The 18,917-nt window shown below is 37.5% G+C and overlaps 1 protein-coding gene across 1 annotated transcript in view; it reads left to right on the top strand.

Annotated features, from left to right (window-relative positions):
- RASEF (RAS and EF-hand domain containing) overlaps window positions 1-18,917 on the top strand; it is a 41,379-nt gene that overhangs the window by 1,915 nt on the left and 20,547 nt on the right. Inside the window, exons 2-6 of the mRNA XM_042826960.1 lie at window positions 11,728-11,874; window positions 12,564-12,654; window positions 15,452-15,547; window positions 17,444-17,521; window positions 18,051-18,166. Coding sequence (XP_042682894.1) covers window positions 11,728-11,874; window positions 12,564-12,654; window positions 15,452-15,547; window positions 17,444-17,521; window positions 18,051-18,166 — 528 coding nt within the window. The remainder of the gene's footprint in view (window positions 1-11,727; window positions 11,875-12,563; window positions 12,655-15,451; window positions 15,548-17,443; window positions 17,522-18,050; window positions 18,167-18,917) is intronic.

Below are 18,917 nucleotides of genomic sequence, written 5' to 3'. Positions count from 1 at the left end.
TCCTTCCTTCCTTCCTTCCTTCCTTCCTTCCTTCCTTCCTTCCTTCCATCTTTCTCTCTCTTTCTTTCCCTCTTTCTCTCTTTCTTTTCCTGAAAGTGCAATGTAATTAACACTGCTTATACTGGAATGTTCTATGCCTGTCAGTGACTTCTGAATGATCTCATCTTTTATACCAAGTTCCTGATGTCCTCCCTGCTGTAAGTGGAGACAAAGAGAAGTAAACCCTCTTTGTTAGAGAGTCTGCAGCAGCAATTCAGTACTTAGCCTGAAGGCAGACAGTAGCTCAATAGGTGATGCAAAAGTGACTCAGGACCCATGATGGCATGTGAAAGCCTTCCTTTAGGCAGTAAGCCCATATATGTGCTACAGCAGTAGCAATGCAAGTGCAGCTGGACTCTTGCGGGAGAGGATAGCTGGAGCTGGAGATGGGTGTCCCTCTGACACCTCACCATGCAAACCTGTCATTTCATTATACTACTTTGGGATTGTAATGCGTCAGATTGCAAACACAGCTGAGCATCAATAATTAAGTATGTGTGTCAGGTGGGCTGTTGCCTGATGTAAATGTTTCCCATTCATGCTCAGCTTTGTGAATACCTTGGAACACCCTTCACAGTTGGCTGTGTTTGTTAGGTTGTGCCAACGTCAGCCCAAGAACAGTGTGCCCTTTGTTTTCCTTTTTTTTTTTTCATCTCTCTTGTCCTGAAGCTGTGGAAGCAGACTTTGTTGCAGCTCAGCTTTTTTCCATTTATGACACACTTTTTGTTGTTGTTGAAATGTCTGTATAAGTTTTTCTTTATGTGAATAGTCCCACTGAAAATGTTTGGATCAAGTATGTGAATAATAGTGAATATCCTAAAACTGTCAGAGGAGTCTGAGGGTTTAAATGGAAGAATATAATTAAATCATGAAAAGTACTTGCTTATTGTTTTGCTTAAATTATTTATTTTTAGTTGTTTGCCAGTTCATTTTTTTCTTTATCTGTTTTCAAAAAAAAAACCCCAACAATCCAGACTTATGTTAGTGCGCAAAGCAGTCAGTGTTATCACCCTTTATATTTGCAGTTACATCTGTTGGAAAATCATGAGAAAAGTAACTACAAGGAAGGTGCTCCTCCAGTGGGGATGAGTGAAGTCTACTTTTCCTGATCTCAGCCACGTAGGATTGTGGGGTTTGGTCTCTCCAGGTTCTGTGTTCTGGCCACACTCTAGCACATTACTGTCATATTCTTTCATAGTGCTATGTTTTCTATTAAAAGAAAAGCAAGGCATGGGAGATAGAGTGGGAGAGATGGAAATCGAAAAGGAATCTGTCTCTAGTACACATGGTTCATCCTCTTTCTCTGAAAATGAGCTTTCAGATACCATGCATAAGCCATCATAAATGCAGGTGTGCAAACCCCTGTACCACCGATTAATTTCCTAACTTTGCCCTTAATGGAGAAGTAGTCTTCAGATAAGCATTGTTTACTGTTAGGTACTGCCTAGTTCCAGAATATTCTGAATTCAGTTAATATTTAAAAAATATTGTTACTGTGGGGTGAATCATGCCACTCTGTAGTTTGGTGCACAGTTCTGTGAACTTATGCAGTGATCTCTTGTAGTTAAATAAAGGTGAATGACTTAAAAAGTTTGTTTTCAGTCCAGCTTCTTCCCTGTCCATCTGAGGAGATCTTCAGGGCTGGGTTCAGTTATATGTCTTGGTGAGGGGCACACATGAGTCAAATTACTGTTGGTCATTATCTTCATGTGTACTTAGCAGACAATTGTGCCTCGAGCACAAAAAATGCCAGTATAATGTGTGAAGCTGTTCTTCTCCCTTGCTGTTTAACACAAATGATGGCAGTGCTTTTGGTTTCTATGATGTGAATTCCCATATAGAGTATAGCTGTGTGAGCTGCAGGAGATGTTTTTTGTTGTAAATTCAGACCTATTTGCTGGTCTATTCCTCTAGGAAGTGTTTGTGGTGACACAGCAGCAGAAAAGGTGTTAAGAAATGTATCTATTTGGTGCTCCAGGCAGGAGTTCTCCAGTGTACTGCTTGTGCTGAAAGGCTTTAGCCCTTGGCTGTGTTAACTAGTGTTCCATTCCATTTTAATATGTGATCATCCTCAGATCTGTTTCTCTACTCCCTTACCTCCTTTAAACATGTGTAGTTGTCTCCTGATGGCAGTGCTTTTCCATTCCTCATCATCGTTGGAACAGAATAATCCAACATCTGCTGGCACTTCAAGAGAATTCTTATTAGCTCTATGACACTTATATATGTCAGTAAATCATAGCCAAAATCTTCTCAGGAAACAAGTTCTGAACTTTTTATTTTGAAGTTCTTAATCAGAAAGAACTAAGATTTTGAACTGCTGCATGTAGTGTACATTCTGGTGTATTATAGGAACAAATGGAATCCCTTTTAACAATAGCAGGTGATATTTGGCAAATTGGATCTGTATAGAAAATGTGGATTTGGGGCCGTGGTAAAGTGAGAAAAGAGTTTTGATTTTAACATTAACTGCTTAAAGTGCAAGGGCAGGAGGTACTCATAACATGTACTGCTGGCCTGCATGAGAGGAGAGAAGCTGCAGAAAAACCAGTTTCACTTGTGCTCTCATGAGCTGTGATGGATTTTTGACAAAGCCAATGCAGAGCACAGCTCAGGTCTTGCTGACAGATTGCGTTTCCTTCCAAGAGATGGAGAACACTGGAGATTTCCTTGGAAGTGGATATGTGTTTCTCAGGGAGGCAATAGAGGCAAAGCCTGAGGAAAAGCAGCTGCTTGGAACTCTTTTATCACAGCACTGGAAAAAGGAACTTTGCTGCAATAATCACATCTCATCTTTTAATATATCTCATGACAAGGGACTAGCAAATGCAATCTTGCTGAAAGTGTGACTGATGCCTTTCTATGAGATAGAAGACTTTCGGAGCCACCTGAGGCTTTCTTGCTTGGCTTGTTTTGTTTTCTTTTTTTTTCCTTTTAAGGAAAATAGTTTCTGTGCGAAAGAACTTAGGCTCTACAGCATTTGTTTTTCTGAAATTTTTGTAACTCAAGCTCCTGAGCCGTAAGTCCATCCTTCAGGATGTTCTCCTTTTCCACAGACTTCATCTTTTCCTTCTGTCCCATGGACTTTTTCTACTCCAGCTCCACTACCTGCTCCAAGCTACTCCTTTGCCTTCAGGCAGAGAACAGTGCTAATTCCATGGAAATATTAAAATTTCCTTCCCTGAGAATCAGCTGAGGTTCTCTTGCCTAGACTATCAAATGGAGTTTGTAGATTTGTTCTTCTTTCGATACAATCCAATCTGTGAAAAGACAGGTTAAGTTGGTAGTGAAAAACACACTATGTTTCAGGTTGAGAAACACCTGGAAGTTATTTCTGTATGAAAATTTCATGGAATCATGTGTTTCCTGAAGGCATTTAATCAAGAAGAAAGTATTAGGCCAGACTTGTTCAACCCACGCCCTTGGGGCTGCATGCAGCCTGGCCCCGCTCACTTTGCATCTGTCTCGCACCCCATGCAATCATGGCGGTGGCTCGGAATGGCTTGGCCCAGCCCCAGGTGGACTCCCATCCCTCAGAATAACCAAACACTGATGTGTAATCTGCACCATCTGTGCTGCAACCAGGGCATGGGGAGGGTGCAGTGCAGTGCCGACTTAAGTGACGGCAAATAACTGTATGCATTTTCATACGCTGACTAAAAGTCTTGTGAACAGCAAAGAATATGCAGCTGTGCTTTCCATTGCTGTAAGGGAATTTGAGAATAGGTTTCAAGAGCTCCAAAAAGGTAGTCAGTTTTTTAATGCATTTGTGACTTCTTTTTAATTCAACATAAATACATTTTTAAAATTGAATCAGATATTCAACTGAAAAATCTGATTATGTCTCTCCACTAGTCTTCTATGAGAGAGAAGGATGTCCCTCACTTCACAATCACACTGTACACTTGTCATAACTTTTGGCACCATGCACCTTTTTTGAAAAATTGTTTTCAAGGATGAAACAAGGAGGAATAATATCAAAAACATCTGGGAAATACTTTGAGAGGTCACTAAGAACTGCAAACACTACCACTGAACCAGACTGATGCGGTTTGTTTCACAAAAACAAGGTCAAATATCCCACTTGTTTTATGTTTTCCTTTCATTCCTTTTTTTTTTTTTTTTCTTTCCAATTTTTAAATGAAAATAATAAAAATTAAAATAGGTTTTGTTACTTATATGCATTAACTATATTATATAATTTACAGAGGCTCCTCTGAAAAGAATGCTATTTCTCTATGTTATTCTTTTGACCCATGACAACAGAGGTGTATGGTGTCAGTATGTCAATGGAGGTTAAACGTTTCCATCAATATTCCATTACATTTTGTTGCTGTCTGAGAGATGGCAGCAGAGGGGCAGTCTGACAGAATGGTGTCCGACATGGAAGTGCATATGAAGCAAAGGGGGTGTCACTGAATTCCTCCATGTGGAAAAAAGGGCACCCATTGACATTCATTGATTCATGACAAGCATCTCTGACAAGACAACAGTGGATGTGAACACAGTGAGGTGGTGGGTAGCGCATTTCAGCAGTGACAGTGGATTACCTCTGCTGTGTAGGTTTTTATGAATACAGCATTTAGGCTCTTGTTCATTGCTGATGAAAATGCATAGCTAATAGTGCTGACTATATTGAAAAATACTGTTTTGTAGCTGTGAATTTGCTCTATCAAATAGTGTCACTGTACTCATTGTATCAGTTGTAGTTTCCATGGAAATAAATAAGAGGCACTACTTTCAAGGCAACCCACCTTTTTGTGACCCAGCTACATATCCAGTATGTTTGCATTTCTGTACAAGCTATTTCTCTATCCATGGTAGCTAACAGAGGTTATTATCTCCAGTGTAAGGACAATTGTCAGATTGTAATACCCCTTTCTCTTCCTCGTACTCAGGCTTTCCTGGCTCAGGTCACATTACATTTCATCCCTTCTTATCCATGTTAGATGTGAGGTTCTACAGACAATGAGTACTTTTATAAGCTACACTGGGAATGGTGTTGCAATAGAGAACATTCTAAAGCTTAGAAACAGGAGCACATTCTACACCTACGGAAATAAAAAAACACGTTTTTCCATTGCCTGAAAGACTATAACAACATGGATAAGGAAGAGGACAGAAGTGAAGGCAAATGTCAGAAAACTGTCAAGGGATTCTTTGGAGTCAGTGTAAGGATTTTTGTTGTAGAAGTATGAGTATGACTTGAAGGAATGTCATGAAGCTGTGATGGGAGGGTCTGATTGAATATCAAGAAAAGGTTCTTCGCCATATGTTGGTAGGCATGGAACAGGCTCCTCAGAGTAGTAGTCATGGCCTCTTGCCTCTGAGGTTCAAGAAGCATTTGGACACCTCTCTCAGTCATATGTTCTGATTTTTATGTGGTCCTGTTTGGAGCCAGAAGTTGTACTCAGTGATCCTTGTGGGTGCTTTGCAACTTGGGATATTCTGACTCTGTGATTTGGTCAAGTTTTCTTACCTCTTGTTAAAATCCCAGCCCAGAGGGACACCTCTAATCCTGGTGAGTTTATAGCTTATCTTGCTATGTTGCTGTTTGTAAGTCTCTAGCTTTCTAAAGCAGACGCAGGTAACTAACCATCAAATAGTGATGGAAGGAAGACAAACTGAATTTTTATCATGCAAGGAAAAGTGGTACTGTAACATCACTGGCAAATCTTTGATTTTTTTATTTTTTCCGCTGGCTTACTGCGATTTGTCCTATAGTTGGTGGAAAATGGTGCTTCAAATACACTCACTTAGGTGAAACTAAGTGGACCGTGTAACCCAGCTTACTTTCCATGGGAATTACAAAGGGAATGGATATAAGAACCTCAGCAACTACTTAGTCTTTTTTTTTTTTTTTTTTTTTTATAAAATTCCACCGATGTTCTTTGAACTGTATTGAGAGTGTGGACCAGTAGGCCAACTACCACTGTACATTCAGCCATCCAGAACAGTACTAGGAGTTGCTGTGAATTGGTTTAAATGGAATTATGCCATGTAATGTATTCTAAGTATCTGTATCTGATACCTCTAAACCCCCCTTTTTTTTTTTTTTCTTTTTTTTTTTTTTCCCCTTTGCTCCTCCTTATTCCAGTTTAGTGTTTTGGATCTATTATATTACAGATGGCATTATTCTCAGGGCAGATTTATTTTCTTTCTGTAATGCAGTAACTTTATGTAATACAAAAGCTGTCATGTGAAGATGCAAAAATAGTGGCAAATTTCATATACTAATATTACAGAGAAGGGAAACTAAAATAATGAATTCTTTTAGATGAAGTAAGGTAAAGCCAGAGAAGAACTTGTCTAGTGTACTGTATTTTTTCAAGCCACTCATGCCTTTTGCCTGTACGTGGTAGAAGCAGCAAAAAAGCATGTGGGGTAGGCTGTGAAAACATACAACTAGAGGGTCCAGTGGGACAGTTTATTTCATGTTGTGTATTAAAAAAGCTCTTTCTATGCATTTGCAATTGGATGCCTATGGTTAAATTAGTGAGGAACTTAAGGGCACCCTTAAGAGCATTTCACATGAATTTTGTTGAAACTGAATCAAGAATTTCTGAATTGTTATACTGCAAAGACTACTGAATGTTTAACAACTATCATAGTAAAATCTGTTTATGAAATCTTTCTTGATAAATAATATGAATAACTAACAAACATGCAAAAAGAAATAATATGTATTCAGTGGGAGCTGGAAACATACAAATATTCTTGGTAATGTCCGTTGCAACCATTTTCCCCTGTTGCAGTGGCATTACTAATAATTAGTAAAACACGTAAAAATAGGAGTGATTTAAAATATAGAAAGAAATGATTAACAACAATTTCTCTTAGAATCACAGAGTTATATAATGGTTTGTGTTGGAAGGGACCTTTAAGATCATCTACTTCCAACCCCCTACTACAGCATCTACACTAGATCAGGTTGTTCAGAGCCCCATCCAGCCTGGCCTTGAATGCCTCCAGAGACTGGGTATCCACAGCCTCACTGAGCAACCTGTCCCAATACCTCACTGCCCTCACAATAAAGAATTTCTTCCTAACATCTAGTCTAAATCCATCCTCTTCCAGTTTAAAACCATTTCCTGTTACTGTTACTGATCTGTTACTACGTGCGCTAATAAAATGTCCCTCCCCAGCTTTCCTGTACCCTTCAGGTAGTGGAAGGCATAAGCATTTAAGTAGCATTCCCTCAGTTTTGTTGCATGACTAATTTCTCCTGTTTTTCTGTTGCTTACGTCAGTTGTTGAGTAATGTTTTTAAATAAGATTTCCTGTAAAGCTGCAATAGAAGTACTCAGGTGAGTGTCATTGGGAGTTTCACTGGCCAATTTGAGACTAAAAGAGCCTTGCAGGTGCTTTTCAGGATTCTGCATGGTTTTATTTCAATGGGCTTTGTTATGTTTTTTAACCCTCATAAAACAAGGTCACAGATATTTTGAGTCCATCTGTATGGTAGTCAGTCAATGGACCGAGGATGAATAATAAGTACAAGATACTTCTTTCATCACACAGAATTAACTCTCATAGTAACTATTTTTTGCTTCCTACTACTGCATCTTAAAGCAAGCAGACAGTGGTATGGCAGGGGCACAGTAGTGTAGAGAGACTAATTCTTATCTTCAGTTCTGGTATGTGTATTTGCATGAGCTTTTAAAAAAAGCTGCAAGGGAGAGTGACAGACATTCTTACAAAGAGAATGAAAATTGCACAGATTTTTTACAATATTCCTTATAATACAGACGTTTTTCATTCTGGAACAAAGTATTGTAGGGAAAGGCCAAACTAATGGTTGTTTCTCCAGTTCCTCAGTGTAAGACACTGCATTTTCTCTTGTACTACAGCCAGTAACAGTCCATGAGACAAGAGATTTCTGGTGATAGTCATGTGCTGTTTTTTATCCCTGGACTCTTAGTACAGACTGAGATGCTGTATAGTTTTATGAAGATAGCTTCATTTCCATCTAAAGGCAGCAAATGAGTAACCCTGCATAAGATAAGGTGAGAAAGATAAAGTGCTTGTGAAAAAGGTGATATATGTCCTTAAATATCCAACCATGATTTAGTAACTTGTGATTTGGAAAAGGCTCAGGTAAACATTTGCTCATGTAACAAATTGTCTTAGTATTAGGTAAAAGAGTTTTGCCACTGTTTGCTTTCTAGGAAATAAAGTTGTTAGCAGACATCTCCTTGCCAACACTGAAATTGAAGGTAAAAACATAACTTCATAACACTGATCTTGTGTTTATATTTTTTATTTCTTAAATTCGTATATAGAATCATAGAATTGTTTGAGTTGGAGGACACTCTTAAAGGTCATCTAGTCCAACTCCTCTGCACTAAACACTACAGCTACGTGAGGCTGCTCAGAGCCCTGTCCAGCCTGACCTTACATGTCTCCAGGGACTATCCACCATTTCTCTGGACAGCCTGTTCCAGTCACTCAGACTGTGCTCAGTGTATCTACCATGTAGGATAGATAACTTCTAATTGAGACTAGATACCAGGAAGAAATTTTTTTGCTGTAAGAGAGATGAGACAGTGGAACAAGTTGCCCCAGAAAGGCTGTGAATTCCCCCTCCCTGGAGGTCTTCAAGACTAGGCTGGATGGGGGCTTTGATCGACTTGATGTAGAGGGAAGTGTCAATGCCTATAGAAGTGGAGGGATGAAATGGAATAATCTTAAAAGGTCCGTTCCAGCCCACACCATTCTATTATTCTACAGTTCTGTCCATCTCACTGTTACTACTGTCATTTCTGTTTAACACACCACACTGTTAAAGAAATTTGTGAACACCCACGCTGTGCGAAGTGGCATTGTTCAGTGGCTAGTTCCAAATATGCACAGCAGCTGCTTCTGTGTAAAATCTGAAATTATACCGGAATAGTTTGTTAGCTGTTTTAGTGACGTGTTTGCAGCTCTGAAGGACAACTGCTGAAGTGCTAAGAATTCATGAAATGCAGCATATGTTACCATACCCAGCTATCTAAATAAATGGAATTTCAAATAGAGGGATTATGAGAGATTGTGTTTTGTAATGTTTAAAGTACAGTCATGCTCCAGCTTCAAGGCTAATCAACAGTAATGGAAGTACGGTAGGAATGCTATAAATGGTATCACCTCGAGACACTAAACTTACTGTTTGTGCAGCTGCTTGTACTTGGAAGTCATTGTTTAAATACTACAAATCTGCTATATACTTGCATTTTAACTGAGATATGCTGAACATGAATCACCAACGGATTTTGTGGTATTTGCTGTCATCAGAACCATGCTGAAATTCTCTGTTGTGCAGTAATCCTTCACTGCAGAAATCTCACTTACTTCTGAGTGTAGTACAGAGGAAAAAGAGTGTATATTTGAAGAGATAAGACTTTTTTTTTTAATTATTTTTTTATTTTTATTTTTTTTTATCCTGGTGTGAGTATTTATCTTGGAGTTTTAATGACTGTGGTTGAAAAAGGAAAATGTCTGTGACTGTTTTTTCTAAAGGTGAAATATCAAGTAAAAACACACTGTACCTACCTGTGAATCTTAATATTACTCTGTTTAAGTATGTTATGAAAATGAAGTTTTATGCATACATAGTCAGAGTACTGTGTTGAGTTTAAATTATCTTCTGGAGATGCTAAGTACACCTAAAACAGAAGCCTTTTTTTGCAAGAGAGAAACTGGCATGCACGCACAAATTCCCCTGGCCTCAGAAAATCTGTATTTTTATGAGCTATTGTTATGTTTCTGTGTATTAAAATAAACATCTGCATTTCAGCTACAAACAGATTTTATGGTTTGTTGAAATTTCAGTTGTTTAAAACAGGACTCAGCTAAAACAATTATACTGCTGTTGTAGTAAAAGAAATTATACTTTCAGTGGGAAAACCATATTGAATATACAAAGTTCTGGAATGCTGATAATCTGAACTGTAAAAGTGCTTCAGGTGTCAAATCACGGTGATTGTTGATGTCATGGTTGTAGTTAATGAGTTAATCATCACTATCTTTATGGAAGATAGGAAAATGTTAGCTATCTAATAAGGAATATCTTTAAATCAAAGGTTAAGCTTTCCTGTAACAATAAAAAGAGGACAGGCATTCATGATGTGTTATAAATGCTGTGAGACTAGTAATTGCAAAACATTGTTTTTGTTTGCCTTTCTGCAACTGGTATGCTGTGTTTCCTCATTACAGATCTGCTTCCTGCACATTTGTAGACCTGCTCTCTTTTTGGTTTTTTTCCCACTTTGTTTAGTCTGTAAGCTCTTGAATACTTGCTCATGTTTTGGTATATTGTCTGCATGGCAGCCAGCTTTGCTTGTCCTTGGATTACTAAATTCTGTTGCAGACGTTGCTCTTACAAATTGCCTTATGGAAGTGCCATGTAACACAAGCTGTGACATGGTGTACTGTTTAGTGACCTGAAATCTGTTTATCTAATAATATGTGTTAGAGTATTTTGGTGCTTATGCTATTATTTATCTCTGAATCTTGTCAACAATCAAATTGTAATTGACAATCAAAACTGTGTACAGTCACTTGAAGTGAGTCCTGATCAAATAGGAATCAGAATATTTTATTCTTGCATTGGAGCAGCCTTTAAGTATATTTAAGTATAAATTTCAAGAGAGCTTTTAATTACTCAAGGATCTACAGAGACTTTTTTCTTTTTCCCTACTGCAATGAGTCTTCCACACGAGTCATTCATGGAATTAACTTTTTACCAAAAAGAATTTTTTTTTGTGATGTAAAGCAAGGTTGTCATTATTAGAGTTGTAGACAGCAGGACCAAAATAATTTGTTTTAAATGAGAGAGCTATTTTCTCTGTTCTGCTACAACTCCCATCAGGTTGTTCATACAAAAAACGTGAAAAACATCCAGTAGCTAAGGGAGCCCTGAGTTTTATGTGGGTAGCTATGTATTCTTCCAAGCTTCCGTGGGTAAATTTTACATCTATCAGGTGAGTTTGTAGAATCATAGAATCGCTGACTTTGGAAAAGACCTACAAGATCATTCAGTACAGTCATTCACCTATCACCAACAGTTCTCACTAAACATGTTCCTCAACACAACATCTAAACATTCCTTAAACACCTCCAGGGTCAGTGACTGCACCACCTCCCTGGGCAGCCTGTTCAAGCACTTGACCACTCTTTTGGAAAAGTAGCATTTCTTAACGTCCAGTTTTGCAGTCCATGCTTATTTATTTCCATATTATTGCAGGGTTGTTTTTCTCTCTTTATTTTACTCCCTATAGTGATGTCACTGTCTTTTTTTTTTTTTTTTTTTTTTTTTTTACTTGGGTAGTTGGTATTCTTATCCCCTTTAAATTTTTTTATTCAGTTTCTTAGACCAGTAAACCTCTCCACAATGCGTAATTTATCATTATAGCCAATCTTGATTTACATTATGGATTGCTCCAGTGGTATACTCTTCAGTGTATCACAGATACAATTAAAAAAAATTATTTAACCTAAAAAGTTTTTCTGCAGTAGCTATGTTAAAGAAATAGAAGGAGTAAAAATCATTTAGAAGAATTCAGATGTATCTTTGCTGTATATTCAAAGTCTTACTTGTTAAATTTAAAAAATAGGCAATAAAGAGATACACTTCAACTTATAGCGTTTTTCAAACCTCTACAGAGCATTGTTCCAAGTAAGTATGTTAAAGAACTATCTATCTTTTTAGACAGGAGCAAGTCAGTGTTCTGTATCAGAACATACACATAGTGGAACCAAGATTAATCCAGCCATACGAGCATGTCATTAAGAACTTCATCCGAGAGATCAAACTCCAAAGCACAGAGATGGAAACCTTGGCCATTGCTGTAAAAAGGTATTTTGAGTCTTTCTTCTAGTTCATTTATGCAGTTACTTTTCTGTTTATAATATCTTGCTGGATTAAAATGCTGTTGATTAGTGACAAAATATGCCAAACAGAATTTTCATAAACAGAGTTCAGAAGTTGTTTACATGCACGCACATTTATGTAAGTATTCCCTGTTCATGTTTTGGGTAGGTCCTGGCTTTGTTCTTACATCTAATCCCTTAAGCATTTTGACTAGTCTTCACATCTGTAACTTTGTGGTTTAGCATCCACTCCCATTACAATTTCATTTTAAAAAACATAGTTTTGCTTCCCTGGCTTCAAGGAGATTAGCTCAGGACAGGATAGATGGTGCAAGTTGCTGTTGTTATTGTCTTACAGCCTTGTCATAAGATAACCAGAGGGGCCTTTTATTTTTGTAATTTAATTTTCGATATGAGGTATCTTTCACAATAATCATACGATATCAGCTATAATTTAAAACCTAATTTGTATGTATTTTCAAACTGCTTTATGATTTTGATTCCCAATCGCATCAGTTTCAAGGTCTGGTCATTGTTAAATGTTTAAAATTGTTTTCACTGTTAAACGTCTTTCGCATGTTTGTCTATCTTATCCATTTCAGCAAATGTATTTCACACAATTTTCTGTCAAGACACAGGGCAATTTCTAAAACAATATTTACTTTTAAATTTTAGAGCTCAGGATAAAGCAGCAGTTCAGCTCAGTGAGCTGGAAGAAGAGATGGAACAACGGATACAGGCTGCTGAGCAAAAAGTTAAAAAGGAAGTGAGTATTTTTTGTTTGCACAATTTCATAGTGACTAAGCTCTCTGTGGATTTGTATAGGATTAATGGCCAGGTGAGTCTTTGATGCTGCTAGGCTAACACAAAGGCACTGTAAACAGGGCCTGGACAAAAAGAAACTACCCATGAGGTTGAAAATGTATTCTGATAATGCTTACCCAAAGGGGAATGGCTGCTCAGAAATAAAGTGAGAAAAGAAACCAAGCTCTTTTATAAGATAATTTTCATGCAAAGAAGTTTATTTCTGAGAAGAGTATTGGTAACTGATGAGAAAAAAAACAAAAGAGAAGTAGCATTTCACCAGAAAATGGTGGAATCTGCTTTAATAATGGAAGAATTTAAGTAATTAATGCTCAGATCATTTATTTTTCATTTTTTCATCCGACTGAAGCCGTAATCTTTCTTTCACCTGCTGATGCATTCTGATTCTGCAGTTATAGTTTGGAGAATTCTAGAGGAGAGAGGATGTTTGTGATAACAGAGTATGAGGGCCTGGACCTCTCAGTTGATGGAGAGTTCACTTGTTTCAGTGTGATCAGTTTTTAGGTGTTGTTTCAGCTCACTTGCAGTCTTCATGTGAAGTACAAGAATCCTTTTCCCCTCTCCTGTTGAAAACTTGAGTAGAACCATAAGTGTCTAATTCTAAGCAGAAAGCAGTATAAGAAAATTGCTCTGCCTGTCTAGCCTGCTTCTTGTTAAAGTATTTCTAAATTTATGTGATATATGTTACCTGGCTTTGTAGTAAGTGTAAGAGCAACAGTTCATGCAAAGTATTCTAATGTGAATGAAAGAAGTTTACTAGTTAAAATGTGTATTCTAGCTGTGATCATTAATTTGGTAGCAAAAGCTACCTACTGAACCTTTACGTATTTGGTATGTGTTCTTTCACAGAAGCATTTGCAAAACAGGAAGCAATGAAGTGCAGTCAGCCAATGGGGCGAATTTAAATATCTCTTAGCAATTGAGCTGTGAAGGAAAATGGTGTTCTGACAGATTTGCTTCAAATGTTTTTTTTCTGTACAAGAGGAAACATTCCTCCTGTCAAAGTCTGTTGTTTTCCTAGTAACAAAATACAAAGCATAAAAAAAGATCCCATCTCAGCAAAATAGCATATGTTTATTTAATTAATTACAATGAAACTTTCAGAACAGAAAAACTTACTATTCCCATGGAGAATATGCATTTTTATTTAGAAAACATAGGCATTTGCTTTGGAAAATTTCTGTTCTGCATGAAGTTGTTAATCATTGGAAAAAGCCCTATAAATCTTATTCCCTACTGTAAAAAGATTAACTGGATGTGTGCATTTGTTGAGTCTGAGAACATCTGCAATTAGGTGTGATCCTTATTTAAAGGCTGCTACCTGTTATCTGTACACAGTTTACGTTTTAGTTTCTAAAAAGGGCCCTCATGATGCAACCAAATGCCTTGTAGTTTGCAGTGATTAAGCTAGATCTAGTCTTTGGATTGAAGTGTAAAGAAATGGCAGGGCAGCAGGTTGCAGATTTTATCAGTGTTAGTTTTCAGATTGTCACTGAGCTGGGATGGGGTTTTCACACCCAGAATCAAAGATGGGCTATGACTTGTTTCCCGCAGTGCTTTTCTCATTTTCAGTCATGTACACTTTCTGTAACTCATAGCTCCTCGTACTCCACCTCCTAAAACGCCCTGAGAGTAAATGTAAGATATTTACTTTGTGGGATTGTGCTCAGCCGTTAATCTTACAGCCTGTACTCATGACCATTGTTTGCTAGAGTGATCTCACGCCACAGTGACACCTGCCTCTGTGTAATGGTATCTTCAGCATGAGCCTATCCTCTGTTTTATTTCTTCAGGGAAGCAAATAGTTACCAACAATACATAAGAGTCTGGTACAGGGGCCAGCAGTCAGAGAATCCAGTTTAAGCTGATTACTTTGACTGATTATTATATTAACACACGGATGTCAACGTCTGACTGCATTCTGAACAAAGTCCACACCTGCCATCTCTTGTTCGGAAGCACAGCCTGCCAGTCTGGTAGCACGTCCTGCTACTGCCATCTGTCCCCCTGTCCTGCGAACCCAGGAGTGCTAGGCAGATCTGGGTGCATGCTTTTCCTATCAGTCCTAAAGTCTTTGTCCCAGTCCCACGTCTCCTTGAATTAAAATGATTTCCCCAATAGTGCAGCTGGTTTAAGATCAACTGCTGTGTGAAACTCCCATGACTAAGGATGCTGCCATTAGCGTGTCTTTCACCAAATATGAACCTGTAAAAGTGAAATGCTTGCAAGCAAAACAAAATTGAAGTAAATGAGTAACTAACTAATGGTGGCACAGTAGTGCTGTTCCTAGCATGTTTTATCCCAGACCACGAAAGACTGCTTTGAAAGTAAGGGTGCAATGCTCTGACCTGCATGTCTGTCTGTACAGACATCTGTATATGTAATACACACCTACATACATGTGAAAATGAAAACTAAACGTTTTTCTTTTGGCTTTGTTTAAGACATTTAAAATGCTAAGTGCAGGAGACCAAAGTGAAAGCAAACACTGAATTCAAGGCTGAACCCGTATCTTTGCTTTTACCTCAATGTTTTGTTTCTCTGAGTATTTTATAAGTGGACTGAAACAGTAGAACCAGTGCCTGTGGATCTAAGGAAGGGGTGGTTGACTAAGTGTGAAGACAAAATTACACACATTAATCTACTGGGAAAAACAAGTTTGGCTTTAAGTTGGTAGATGCATCTTTTAAGAAACATTTGAAGCCTTTCTGAACATTTATTAAAAAAACATATTATAGGAGAAACGAAAAGCTGAAGAAGCACTAAATGAGCTGAAGCGCCAGTATGATACTGAAGTTGGGGATCTTCAGGTGACTATAAAAAAACTTAAAAAGGTAAGTGGCTTGAACTCATGACTTGAAATTTTAGTGTAAGAGATTCTGACCTTATGAAGGGCCTTCTCCAGGATGATGTGCAAAATGTAGCCTTCAAAGTTTACATGCCTAGGTAAATGGCAACTAAAAATAAGTTTTTTTAATGTTGTAGTTCTGTGTTGTTGTACACATTTTGTATAATCTATTGAAATACATAGTGAAGAGACCAGATAGCCAAATTCTCTTGCTAAATAATCCATCAAGATATTTTCACTGCAGTTAACTAGTTTTGTATGTGATACTTCAAAAACATCTAATATATTGCCTCTGATTGTAATTAATAGAACTAGAAACAGACTTGAAAAGTGGGCCCGAGTGGATCTAATGAGGTTCAACACAGCAAAATGCAAGGTTTTACACTTGGGCTGGAGGAATCCTACATATCTATAGACTGGGAGGAGCAGTCCTTGAGAGTAGCCCTGGAGAGAAGGACCTGGGGGTCCTGATGGATGAAAAACTGAACATGAGTCATTAGTATGCTCTTACAGCTCGGAAGACAAATGATATCTTGGGCTCCATCAGAAGAGGTGTGGCCAGAACGACAGGGAGGTGATTGTCCCTCTCTACTGCTCTTGTGAGGCCTCATCTAGAGTACTGTGTCCAGGTGTGGAGCCCCCAATACAAGAAAGGCAGAGAGCTGTTGGAAAGGGTCCAAAGGAGAGCCACAAAGATGATCAGGGGACTGGAGCACCTCCCCTATGAAGACAGGCTGAGGGAGCTGGGCTTGTTCATCCTGGAGAAGAGAAGGCTGCAGGTGACCTCATTGCAGCCTTTCTATACCTAAAGGGAGCCTATAGACAAGAGGGAGTAAACTCTTTGAAAGGGATATCATCAGGACAAGGGAAAATGGTTTTATGTTGAAAGAGGGAAGATTTAGGTTGGATGTCAAGAAGACATTTACTATGAGTACCATGGTAAGGTGCTGGAACAGGCTGCCCAGAGAGGTTGTGGGTGCCCCGTCTCTGGAGGTGTTCAAGACCACAGTGGTTGGGGCTCTGGGCTGCTCAGTATTAAATGTGGAAGTTGGCAGCCCTGTCTGTTGCGGGGGTGCTGGAGCTTGATGATCCTTGAGCTCCCTTCCAACCCAGGCCATTCTGTGATTCTCTGGTAGATGAAATTGGCAATTTCATCTACCAAAAACATCATCAAAAATAAATGCAATATATTGAACTAATATAGTGTTTTTGTCAGTGAGCACATTTCTTTCAGTTTTTATGGTTAAGTTTGAGCTCTAATTTCAAACAGAAATTACTATTGGAATTGTTAATACTAGTCTAAATCTAATTTCTAAATCTAATTCCACCCTTATTAATTCAAAGCCCGATTGAAAGGTAAATTGACGTCTTAGATATGAATATAAATTTGACCAGAATTTTTGCAACCATTGAGGATTTATTCTTATTTTTTTCACATTGAATTGAACTTAGAAGAGCACTGATAGAAATTTCTCATGAGAAACATGAAAGCTTTTAATAAATTCACTGTACAGAATTGACAGTAGATGAAGTAATATATACATATATATATATGTTAGTAGAGATACAGCTGTTACTGTCTTCTCAATTGCTGGGTTTTGTGTTCCAAGTTGTACACATTCAATACCTGTAGCAAATTCCAGAGTGCAAAGTAAAAATTAAGTATTTGTAATGCTTTAATGTAAAAAATTGTACAGAAGACCAGAAGTTTTTGGAATAATGCTCCCTACTCATAAAGCTGGGAATACTGTTGATTTTTAAATCTTTACTACCTGTAACACATTCTTGGAGTTATTTGATATGATTTCAATTACATTTTATGTATTTTGAATGACAGTAATCAAGTACGTACGTTAATTGGGTGATATTATAATTCTTGTAGGTTGAGGAGCAATCCAAAAACATAAATAGCAGGGAAGATGTGATTGAACTGAAAAAGAGAATACATGATATGTTGTTGGTAAGAAGTGTTTATCATTAATACATTATTATTAAATATTATAATAAAATCATTAATTTAGCTTCAGTTTTATTCTTCTTGCAATACAGATTGTTTTTTTCATATTTGATATTATTTAATAAATAATTAAATTTAAATTAAATGCATAATTTAACAAGTAAGAAAAGAGAGAAACTTTTCTAAAGTTTTTCTAAAGTTATTGATACCTATATGAGGGTCTCTAACTTCAAAAGAAGAGTTCTATATAATGTTTATGCACATTCTAGGTATCACATTTAGAAACGGCTTAAAATGGTACAGTCCCATTTTTGTGGAGCTGTGAAATCCAAAAATCAAATTTCAGTGAATCTTGCCTAGTGGTTCACTGAATTCTCTGATGTTTGATTTTTTTTCCCATCTCTGCTGAGCTTTCCTAGTGTTTCATTTTTATGTGTTATGTTGGTTTTTATTTAAGCGTCACAGTATAATATGCCAGCATTTTATGGAGGTGATTTTGACAGCTAATATTTTAAATCTTTCTTTTATACAGGAAAACCAGAAACTTAAGAAAGACCTCTTAGAAGCACAAACAAATATCGCTTTTCTCCAGAGTGAGTTAGATAGCTTAAAAAGTGAATATGCAGATCAGACTTTGAACACAGAAAGGTAAATGCTTTTACTTCATTACCTTCACCAGGAAAAGAATCTTTTGTTTCATGTTGTTATAATGTATTAAGCCAGTAACTTATTCTCTAAATTTGCCATAGGCAGGTGAATATTTGACACTATATAAAGTCTACCATGACTACTGCATTGTGTTGTCAAATATATGAAAGAACTATGTCTGTACATAATGCAAACACTCAAAATTGTTCAAGGAAATCTAACGTGTATTTCAGTTAGGAGTACAAGTTTTTCCCTCCATGATTTTCAACCTGAAGAGTATCTCTACTAATATTAGCAAAAATAGTTTCAGAAGCCTTCCACATCCCTTTCAGCTAGTTCATCTAGAGCAAATAATTGCTGCTTCTAGACATTCAGGTTGATTTAGAAGAGTCTTTATGACAATGTTACTAAACAGTTGTCTTCATATAACATAAAAGGTATTTCAAGAAGCAGTGCATCCTTTCATGTAATTATTTCACTGATCATAGAAATCATAGAACTGTTTGAGTTGCATAGGATCTTTAAAGGCCGTCTAGTCTAACTCCCCTGCACTAAACAGGGACACCTACAGCTAGATCACGTTGCTTATGGCCCCATTCAGCCTGACCTTGAAAGTCTTCAGGGATGGGGCATTCACTACAATTCTGGGCGACCTGTTCCAGTGCTTTACCACCATTACCATAACAGACTTTTCTTACACTCATTCTAAATCTCCCCTCTTTTAGTGTGAAATCATTTCCCCTTGTCCTAT

Source organism: Centrocercus urophasianus, unplaced genomic scaffold, assembly GCF_019232065.1.
Source record: "Centrocercus urophasianus isolate 14NV4802_14NV808 unplaced genomic scaffold, USGS_Curo_1.0 seq_27, whole genome shotgun sequence".
Classification (NCBI taxonomy): Eukaryota; Metazoa; Chordata; class Aves; order Galliformes; family Phasianidae; genus Centrocercus; species Centrocercus urophasianus.
Note: the sequence above shows the minus strand (reverse complement) of the source record. Positions and strands in the feature narration are given on the sequence as shown.